Source organism: Entelurus aequoreus, linkage group LG01 (genome assembly GCF_033978785.1).
Source record: "Entelurus aequoreus isolate RoL-2023_Sb linkage group LG01, RoL_Eaeq_v1.1, whole genome shotgun sequence".
NCBI lineage: Eukaryota > Metazoa > Chordata > Actinopteri > Syngnathiformes > Syngnathidae > Entelurus > Entelurus aequoreus.
Window position 1 is genome coordinate 84,369,672 of NC_084731.1, and position 11,849 is coordinate 84,381,520.

The 11,849-nt window shown below is 36.6% G+C and overlaps 1 protein-coding gene across 1 annotated transcript in view; it reads right to left on the reverse strand.

The window, feature by feature from the left end:
- Positions 1–11,849, reverse strand: part of LOC133657995 (E3 ubiquitin-protein ligase Midline-1-like) — a 77,203-nt gene that overhangs the window by 40,595 nt on the left and 24,759 nt on the right. The window contains exon 3 of the mRNA XM_062059635.1: positions 1,456–1,551. Within this exon, the coding sequence (XP_061915619.1) occupies positions 1,456–1,551 (96 nt within the window). The remainder of the gene's footprint in view (positions 1–1,455; positions 1,552–11,849) is intronic.

The following is an 11,849-nucleotide window of genomic DNA, read 5'->3' on the forward strand; positions in this document are numbered from 1 at the left end:
ATATATATATATACATATATATATATATATATATATATATATATATATATATATATATATACATATGTGTGTGTGTGTATATATATGTATATATATATATATATATATGTGTGTGTGTGTATATATGTATATATATATATATATATGTGTGTGTGTATATATATGTATATATATATATATGTGTGTGTATATATATGTATATATATATATATATATATATGTGTGTATATATATGTATATATACATGTATATATATTGAATTTACATGTGTATATGTATGTACAGTATGTGTGTATGTATGTATGTATGTATGTATATGTATATATATATATTTTTTTTTTTTTTGTTTGTTTTTTTTTTTTTTTTTTTTTTTTTTATCTTTACTGTCCAGACACTAAGGAAAATCATATTGTTGATTTATATGCCCTTATCTGCTGTACATATTTACGTACATATATGTACCTATTTAAGAGAAGTGTTGGATACTTCTCTTGTTTCCTTATTTGACTTTATTATTTTTTATTAAACAAAACCAGTTTTCTTTTAAGTAATATGTACATTTATGAGAGCTGTTATTTATTTTATGGAGGAATTCAGTTAATCATAGAACTGGCATCCAATGTTAATAAAAAAATATTGATTTTGAATCGAGAATTGATTCTGAATCGAATCGTTACCCACGTGATTCGAATTGGATTGTGTGCTACCCAAATATTCACAACCCTGTTTAGCGTGAAAAAAAAAAAAGTTGGTCTCCCTCTATTTTTAGCCAAATTACGACTAGATTTTAAATAATCAACAAATGCCGCAAAAATAAACTGAACTTTTTAGGGATGACGTCCACACACTCTGATCAGAAGCTTAGTAAATGAGTTTCATGCACGATGCATTCAGGAACCATATTTTATTCTTCATGTTCTTCTTCAAATGACTTTAAATTAGCGCTGTCAAACAATTCATTTCTTAAAATCTGATTAATCACACTTTCAAATTTTTTATTAATGATGATTAATCACTGGTTATGCATTAATTAAACAAACTAAATATATATATATATATATATATATATATATATATATATATATATATATATATATATATATATATATATATATATATATATATAATTTTTTTTATTTTTTTTAATAAGAGTCATTTATTTGCTGAAAACGTGGTAACAGTTGAATGTAAAGTCCAGTCAGGGTGCGTTTGGGAGTGAAATCTGACAGCGAGCACCAAGTCGGAATTAAATTGCCAGATTAACCCGATTAACTTTTTTGGATTAATCACATGAGTTAACTTGTTATTTTTAACAGCCCATTGTTGCTATCACGGACAACAAAAGAGCGAGGATCCTTTACATAACCAACGGGGTCAAGTACTATTGGGGTCAAGCGCGCGTGTCGCTGATAACGGGGCAAAGAGGGTCTCTCGTGACCTCGGGGCGCCACTCACCTCCACGTGTTGACACGTCTGAATCAGCTTCCCCATTAGCGACTCCAGCTCGTTGTTCCTCTTGATCAGATTACTCAGGTTCGAATCCAGGGCTTGCTGGATTTTAAAAAAAAAAAGGAAGGTATCATAAGAACCCACACGAACAAAGATTCCTAGGACGTTTTTGGAGCAGTACTAAAAGTGTATTCCCGTACCTCGGCGCGAGGGTGATAGCCCTCATCCCTGCACTGCCTCCTCATCCTGTCCCGCCTGAGCCTCAGACACAGTCCAAGAGAATGTGAGTGGGACTCCACTGAGCACTAAGCCATGCGCAAACCCGGCCAAGCGGCAAATTAGGCATCAAAAGCTCCCCCTCCCCGTCCCCTCCTCTGAGAGCCAGCAGTGCTTGCGGCCGAACAGGTGACAGCACATCAGAGCTGCCCTCATCCCTTCTTTTAAGATCGCTTCAACTCCCGAGACCGTCCCCTGATTGCCAAATCACGCATGCAACCCCCTTTTTAAGGACGCTTCTTTTTGGGGGCGGGGGAGGAATGTGCAATCCCACTCCTAAAAAATGTACTTGACACAGTATTCCCTGGAAGTAGTAGATCTGTGTTGATCTGAAAACGTAAACATAGATTTAGATGGGGATTTGTGTGGTGTATGTGTGTGTGTGTGTGGATGTGCGCTTTATCATGCCACGGGAAGCTTAAAGGATGACCTTAATACGATGCCGGAACATAAATGTAGAAGTAGCACAAAGATCGCCTTTAGTTACAAACGGGGGTCAGCAACAATGTTCCCTCTAATTTTTCATGTGTGTGAGCAAACGCAAAAACTCCCTGAGCATTCAGTGGAGCCCATGTGAGCAACATCAGACGTGCACACTGTGGCTACACCAGCAGCACACCTGTCCCAAACCTGACTAAATAACAAGTTCAATTTCCATCCATCCATCCAGCCATCCATTTTCTACCGCGTGTCCCTTTCGGGGTCGCGGGGGGTGCTGGAGCCTATCTCAGCTGCATTCGGGCGGAAGTCCCCTCCTCGTCGCAGGGCCAACACAAATAGACAGACAACATTCTCTTATTATTATAATCAAATGAAAACAGTCATTTCCATGAGGTTATTTTCTAATATAGGCCCACTTACAATGACAATAACAAAAAATATTGTTTTTCATGAAGTGTGTACTTGTATTGTTTGTCTGGGTGGAGGTCCTGCTTTGGAAATAATGTGTACCCCTTTCAGACATTTCATTTAGTTCCCATTAAAACATTCACATGTTGCACAATGAGATGTAAGCAGGGGATCATGTGTACATTCCTGCAACTTCCTGTTTGTAAAAAAAATATATTTTTATTAGTATTTATTTAATATACTAACAGCATTTCATGATTAATATTTATAAATTAAGATTCCTAATAAATGACACTAGAATAAGCACACATTTGATTGGTAAATCATAGTGTAACGACCTGTAATGACACTTTATGTGTGGTGTTGGAGTTGTCCGACTTTTTATGTGGCTGTAAACGCATCGCTGGCTAAGTGCCATATGTGCATGTGTTGGCGCAAGTGAGAAAGAGCGAGCGGCTGCTGTTGATATAACAAAGTTGCTATTGGTCTGGTTTGTACTGCAGAAAATGACCACTTTTGCTGGATATCATTTTTTTTACTAATGTTTTGGTGATGTGTTTATGGCCGACAATAAAGAGTTTTACTCAGTAAAGTGATCGATGGAATTCATGTCCTCAAAGCGTCTCGACAGACGTTACAATATTTGAACAATGATGACGAAAACTGTTTTCTCTGTCGTGTCCGTGTGTCGAAAATTGCTATGCGCTTATTTTTTTAATTTGATTTTGTGCGTGGCATAGATTTGCCGTGCACAGAGGACGCTTGAGCAGTGCGCAATTGCACAGGCGCGCACCTTAGAGGGAAAGTTGGTCAGCAACCTGCGGCTCTCGAGGCGCATGCGGCTCTTTAGTGCCACCCTGGTGGCTCCCTGGAACCTTTTTAAAAAATGATTGAAAATGGAATAAGATGGGGGGGAAATCATTTTTTGTTTTAGTATGTTTTTTTGGTAACACTTTAGTATGGGGAACATATTCACCATTAATTAGTTGCTTATTAACATGCAAATTTGTAACATATTGGCTCTTAATTAGTCATTGTTAAGTAAATGGGTTATATTATATTATACTTGTATAGTGCGTTTCTACCTTCAAGGTACTCAAAGTGCTTTGACACTATTTCCACATTCACCCATTCACACACGCATTCACACACTGATGCGGTGCAAGGCCCAAAACCACGACCCATCAGGAGCAAGGGCGAAGTGTCTTGCTCAAGGACACAAAGGACGTGACGAGGTTGGTAGAAGTTAAAGTTAAGTTAAAGTACCAATGATTGTCACACACACACTAGGTGTGGTGAAATTTGTCCTCTGCATTTGACCCATCCCCTTCTTCACCCCCTGGGAGGTGAGGGGAGCAGTGAGCAGCAGCGGTGGCCGTGCCCGGGAATCACTTTTGGTGATTTAACACCCAATTCCAACCCTTGATGCTGAGTGCCGAGCAGGGAGGTAATGGGTCCCATTTTTATAGTTTTCGGTATGACTCGACCAGGGTTTGAACTCACAACCTACCAATCTCAGGGCGGACACTCTAACCACTAGGCCACTGAGTAGGTTCAATTGAACCACGAACCCTCAGGTTGCTGGCACGGCCACTCTCCCAACTGCGCCACGCCGTCCCCAGTACTTTTTATACAACCAGTAAGCCATTAACTAAGAGTCAATAACCTCAGAATTATTGCTTATTAGGAACCCTAACTGTAACCCTAAACCTAACCCTAACCTTTATATGTTCCCTTAGTGTCCAAATAACTCTAAATTAAATTAATTATTTGTTACTTAAAAGATGTTCCCTATGCTAAAGTGTTACCGTTTTTTTGTTTGAGGACAAACATGACACAAACCTTCCCAATTGTTAGAAAAAACACCGTTTAATATGTTTGTGTGATGAGAGTATTTTGGTGTATATAATTTTGTCCTACTAATTTCGGCGGTTCTTGAACTCACCATAGTGTGGACCGTGACGCAACAGTTTGTTTACATGTAAAATCTTCCATTATTTCTTTAACTCATTTTGTCCACCAAACATTGTGTGCTGTGCGTGAATGCACAAAGGTGAGCTTTGTTCATGTTATTGACTTGTTGGAGTGCTAATCAGGCATATTCGGTCAGTGCATGACTGCAAGCTAATCAATGCTAACATGCTATTTAGGCTAGCTGCATGCACATATTGCATCATTCTGCCTCAATTGTAGGTATATTTGAGCTCATTTAATATCCTTTACTTATATCCTCTTTGTATATAATTTAGTTTTGCATGTCTCATGACACATTATTTGTATGTTATATTGGCTGCATTTCTGATAGTTGTTTGTGTGCCATGTTGTTCCAGACCACAGCAAACATTACCTAGCTTGCCAAAGATTGTAATACATCTATTAAAAGAAGACAGCCTGCCATTTCCTTTAACTTGGACACACACATGTATACCTTTGGCCATTCTGAGCCAGTAATTGCCAGGAGTTATCTCACCTTCTGAGTTAATAATATAATTATTCTGATTTACTAATGATTTCTAATGTTGTAAAAATGTGTACAATAAATATTACAATTCAATATTTCTGTCAACGAAGATTTGCTTCAGTCATTTTGACAGTAGTCTTTTATAGCTAATATAGACTTTTACGTCATGTGTTGCCTTCATTATAAGACTTATATACGGCTTTTCATTTTTTGCGGCTCCAGGCAGATTTGTTTTTTGTATTTTTGGTCCAATATGGCTCTTTGTACATTTTGGGTTGTCGACCCCTGAATTACACGTACGATGTGGTTGTATACTATCTACGGTGCATACAGGAAGTGTTTACAGCGCTTCACTTATTCCACATTGTGTTATGTTACAGCCTTATTCCAAAATGGAATAAATAAATGTTTGTCCTCAAAATTCTACACACAATAACCCATAATGGCAATGTGTTTTTTTTTTTCTTTTCTAATTTTGCACTTTTAATAAAAATAAAAAAACAACAAAAAAATCACATGAACTTAAGTATTCACAGCCTTTGCTCAATACTTTGTTAAAAATTAGGAAGGTTTGTGTCATGTTTGTCCTGCTACTGAAACCATATTAAAACTAAAAATATATTCACCCATCTTTTTCCATTTTCATCCATAAAGCCGCGGGTTGCAGACCCCCGGTCTAGATGTACAGTGCATTCGGAAAGTATTCACTGCGCTTCACTTTTTCCACATTTTGTGATGTTATTCCAAAATGGAATAAATTATTTTTTGCCCTCAAAATTCTACACACAATACCCAATAGTGACGATGTGTAAGTATATATTTTTTCAAATGTCCATCCATTTTCTACCGCTTGTCCCTTTTGGGGTCGCGGGGGGTGCTGGAGCCTATCTCAGCTGCATTCGGGCGGAAGGCGGGGTATACCCTGGACAAGTCGCCACCTCATCGCAGGGCCAACACAGATAGACAGACAACATTCACACACTAGGGCCAATTTTGTGTTGCCAATCAAATGTAATAAAATCATTTGTTAAAAATCACATATTTGCAAATGTATTAAAAATTAAAAAATAAAAACACACAAATCACATGTACATAAGTATTTACAGCCTTTGCTCAATACTTTGTTGATGCGTCTTTGGCAGCAATTACAGCCTCAAGTCGTTTTGAATACGATGCCACAAGCTTGGCACACCTATCTTTCGGTGGTTTTTCCCATTCCTCTTTGCAGCACAATGGGAAACGTTGGATTTCATCCAGGATGTCTCTGCACGTTGCTGCATTCTAATTTCCCTCTATCCTGACTAGTCTCCCAGTTCCTGGTGCTGAAAAACAACCCCAAAGCATGATGCTGCCACCACCATGCTTCACTGTAGTGATGGTATTAAACTGGTTTCCTCCAAACTTGACGCCTGGCATTCACGCCAAAGAGTTCCATCGTTGTCTCATCAGACCAGAGGATTTAGTTTCTCATGGTCTGAGGGTCTTTTAGGTGGATTTTGGCAAACCTTTTACGAAGAAACGGCTTCTGTCTGGCCATTATACCATACAGGCCTGATTGGTGGTTTGTTGCAGAGATAGTTGTCCTTTTGGAAGGTTCTCCTCTCTCCACAGAGGAATGTTGTAGCTCTGACAGACTGACCGTCGGGTTCTTGGTCACCTCCCTGACTAGACGGATATGAAAGCAGCAATGTACAGAGACATCCTGGATAAAAACCAACACTTCCCATCCAACCTGATGGAGCTTGAGAGGTGCTGCAAAGAGAAATGGGCCAAACTGCCCAAAGATAGGTGTGCCAAGCTTGTGGCATCGTATTAAAAAAACTTGAGGCTGTAATTTCTGCCAAAGGTGCATCAATAAAGTATTGAGTAAAGGCTTATGTACATGTGATTTTTGTGTTTGTTGTATTTATTTTTCTAATACATTTGCAAACATGTGATTTTTATTTTCTTATTAAATTTGAAAAAAAAAAGTCCTTTACACATTGTCCCTATGGGATATTGTGTGTAGAATTTTGAGGGCAAACATGAATATATTACATTTTGGAATAAGGCTTTAACTAGAGATGTCCGATAATAACGGCCGATAAATGCTTTAAAATGCAATATCGGAAATTATCGGTATCAAAATGATCGGTATCGGTTTCAAAAAGTAAAATGTATGACTTTTTAAAACGCCGCTGTGTACACGGACGTAGGGAGAAGTACAGAGCGCCAATAAACCTTAAAGGCACTGCCTTTGCGTGCCAGCCCAGTCACATAATATTTATGGCTTTTCACACACACAAGTGAATGCACGCATACTTGGTCAACAGCCATACAGGTCACACTGAGGGTGGACGTATAAACAACTTTACCACTGTTACAAATATGCGCCACACTGTGAACCCACACCAAACAAGAATGACAAACACATTTCGGGGGAACATCCGCACCGTAACACAACATAAACACAACAGAACAAATACCCAGAACCCCTTGCAGCACTAACTCTTCCGGGACGCTACAATATATGACGTGGAAATATTTTGGCGACACACAGAGGTGGTCATTCTGGCTTTGCCAACATTTAAATTCAACAATGTAAAAAGGCCAACTGCCAACTTACGGTAGGGAAGCTCGTGACCTGAATTTTTATTCGCAAATAAAAGCATAACACAGACAGTTCGTATCTTAAAAAATGTGTATCCCAAGGTACCGCATGTATCACCGGCCCTTTCTGTCAGTTACATAGTTTGTTTTTCTACACCATTCTCTATGTCTGTATCTTTGCACAGTCACACACAAATGAACTCAAAATGCATTCAGTAGGGAAGAACTCGAACTGCACTTAGTTGTTTTTTTTACAATGATAGTTTACTTGCCGATCATCCTAATGGTGCTGTCATCAGTAAGGGCAGTTGATAAAAGCTAAGGGATTGCTAAATAAACACTATCAAGCTGATGTTAATGTGCTTGTAAGGAAGTGCCCATTTTTTATGCTGGGGATTTGTCTCTCTCTCTCCAGCAGTCCAGGACTTTTAGATAAATTCCCAAGCACCCGCTGGTAATGTTATCTCTGAAAAAGGATGAGCGTTCCCACAATAACCTCTGTGGTTCTTATCAGACTCTCCACGCTGGAAAAAAAGCAAACTATTCCAGTTTATCTGGTATTCTATTGTGCCTGTGTGTGTGTGTGAGTGATTGTGTGTGAGTGTATATATATATATATGTATATATGTATATATATATATATATATACTACAGAAGTTTAATCCAGAGGGCCTTATCTTTGTCCATGTGATGTCAGATGAAACAAAAATTGAGCTGTTTGGCCACAATACCCAGCAATATGTTTGGAGGAGAAAAGGTGAGGCCTTTAATCCCAGGAAAACCATCCCTACCGTCAAGCATGGTGGTGGTAGTATAATGCTCTGGGCCTGTTTTGCTCCCAATGGAACTGGTGCTTTACAGAGTGTAAATGGGACAATGAAAAAGGAGGATTACCTCCAAATTCTTCAGGACAACCTAAAAATCTGGGTCTTGGGCACAGTTGAGTGTTCCAACAGGACAATGACCCCAAACACATGTCGAAAGCGGTAAAGGAATGGCTATATCAGGCTAGAATTAAGGTTTTAGAATGGCCTTCCCAAAGTCCTGACTTAGACGGGTGGACATTGCTGAGGAAACAAGTCCATGTCGGAAAACCAACAAATTTAACTGAACTGCACCAATTTTGTCAAGAGGAGTGGTCAAAAATTCAACCAGAAGCTTGTGGATGGCTACCAAAAGCACCTTATTGCAGTGCGGGGGTTCGTGGATGGGCGGGGGGCTTGTTTAGGGGCGTGTTTAAGAGGAGAGTATATTTACAGCTAGAATTCACCAACTCAAGTATTTCATATATATATATATATATATATATATATATATATATATATATATATATATATATATATATATATATATATATATATATATATATATATATATATATATATATATATGTATATATATGTATATATATGTATATATATGTATATATATATATATATATATATATATATAATATATGTATATATATGTATATATATGTATATATATGTATATATATGTATATATATGTATATATATGTATATATATGTATGTATATATATGTATGTATATATATGTATGTATATATATGTATATATATGTATATATATGTATATATATATATATATATATATATATATATATATATTATATATATATATATAAATACTTGACTTTCAGTGAATTCTAGCTATATATATATATATATATATATATATATATATATATATATATTATATATATATATATATATATATATATATATATATATATATATATATATATATATATATATATATATATATATATATATATGTGTGTGACGGTCCACAACTGTATGTGGCAAAATGCAGCTCCACACTGCTGTCGCTTCAACATATCACTGGCACCAGGTGGATTATGAATTTCTTTTATTACAGTGTCCTGCAAAACAGTGCAAATTGTGAGACTGTGAGTCCACTTGGGTCACGGGATTATCAATTGGAAGGCGTCACAGTTCTGAGCACTTCCCGCAGGTAAAGTACATACCACTTCTCGCCAGCAACAGGCGCTGTTGCAACACTTCATTCATAATTTAATCAAGCATAATGAACGTCTGTTTCTACACCGTTATATATATATATATATATATATATATATATATATATATATATATATATATATATATATATATATATATATATATATATATATATATATATATATATATATATATTGATTTTATTATATAAATAAAATAAATACTTGAATTTTAGTGTTCATTTATTTACACATATACACACACACAACACTCATCTACTCATTGTTGTACTTGAAAGTACAATGCTTTGTTAAGGGTTGAATTGTCCATCCTCTTTCTATTCTCTGTCACTATTTTTCTAACCATGCTGAACACCCTCTCTGATGATGCATTGCTGTGTGGCACGCACAAAAGTGCTTTCATCAAATGCACGAGAGTGTGGAATCTTCCATCTCTCCCTAGCATGGCCCAAAACCGGTCAATCCTTGCTTCCTGGAGAAGATCTTCCCTGGCAAGCAATTGGTACTCCAGTACTTGTACCCGGAGGCTGGTCAGGTCCAATCGCAGCTGCGGCAGACTTTTTTTTGGGGGGGGCGTGGCCTCCAGCTCCGGCTGAATACCGGGAGTTTGTCGGGAGAAAATCTCTGTCGGGAGGTTGTTGGGAGAGGCGCTGAATATCGGGATTCTCCCGCTAAAAACGGGAGGGTTGGCAAGTATGCACCTAATACTACTACTACTACTACTACAAGGGAATAATGAACAACAAATTAATGATTTAATTGACACGCTTGCAATCCTATAATACTCAGTTTGTGGACAAGGGAACTACAACCAACAAAGCAGACCCGATCTCTTTTTTTAAATAACGCTAACACAATCCAGTGAAAAGATTCACTGCCGGAAAACTGCTGCTACTAAGCTAACAAACACAGCTTAGCTAAAATGGTGCTCTGTGTTAGCGCTCTCGCTGACGTCACACGTCCACCACCTTTTAAAAACACATACACTCTACTCTCATGAAACATTTGATTTTTTTCTTTTAAGTACCGCATTAATTACTTTTTCGAGTAATAAATAAAATGTATTAAGGAGTAATTCCGTTGGTAATTGAAATACTTTTTGGGGAAAATAACGAGTAACTATTTTAAAGTACTTCGCCAAACACTGGTCAATTTTTTTTTTTACATGTTTGTGTTACTCCTCATCCCAATTACAAAAAAGGGTTAAAGTTTACTGTTAGTCATGTCCCTGGGTTTTCCCGAAGTCCTATTAACCTAGAACAGAGGTGTCAAAGTTGTTTTCACTGAGGGCCACATCACAGTTATGTTTGGCCCCAGATGGCCGCTTCTAACAGTGAATACCATTATTACACATTTTTTAATGCGTTTTATTAGTAGATTTTTTTTTTTTAAATATGGTCAGTTGCAAAAATGTTACCTCAAAATGTAGTGTATATTACTGTAAATATAAAAACAGAACTGCTGTTTTAATGGTAAAAAAAATAAAAATAAAAAGTAGCTCCGTTGCCAGAATTTTACTGAAAATGTACATGTTTTTTTTACTGTAAATAAAAAAAACTGCAATTTTACACTAACATTTTGGCACCTGAGCTGCCAGTTATTATTATTTTTATTTTTTTACCGCAAATCATTAACTGTAGATTTTTCGGTGTATTATTGTAAATGACAAAACGGCACCACAGTTTATTACAGTAAAAAAAGTACTGTTTTTTTCATTTAGAGAAAAATGTTCTAAAAACCGCAGAAAAATTTCACAATTTTACCATCAAATCTATTGCTACTTTTACATTGCACAATTTGATGGATAACTTACTTTGAAATCATAATTAGTGTTTATTTCTATTTAAAAAATGGTTTGAATGTTTGATAATATATTTTTGCATAATTAGACAATATTTAAGTTAACATCATTTGCGATTACATTGAGTACATATTTTTGTTTTCTCCCAAAATAGAAAGAAAGAATACATTTAGTAAGAAAAGTTACAGTACTTTATTGATACATATTTTTTCCAGGCTTTCGAGGGCCAAATAAAATGAGTTTGACACATATGACCTAGAACATTACCCACTCTGAACAATTCCTGAATTGTGCATGTTTGTTTTGAAAAACACAAGCGACGACTCCACCAACCAATATCGACAAATGAATTTGTCCGCAACAACATTCTGTTACCAATTTGTGTCAACAACGAATCGTTGCAC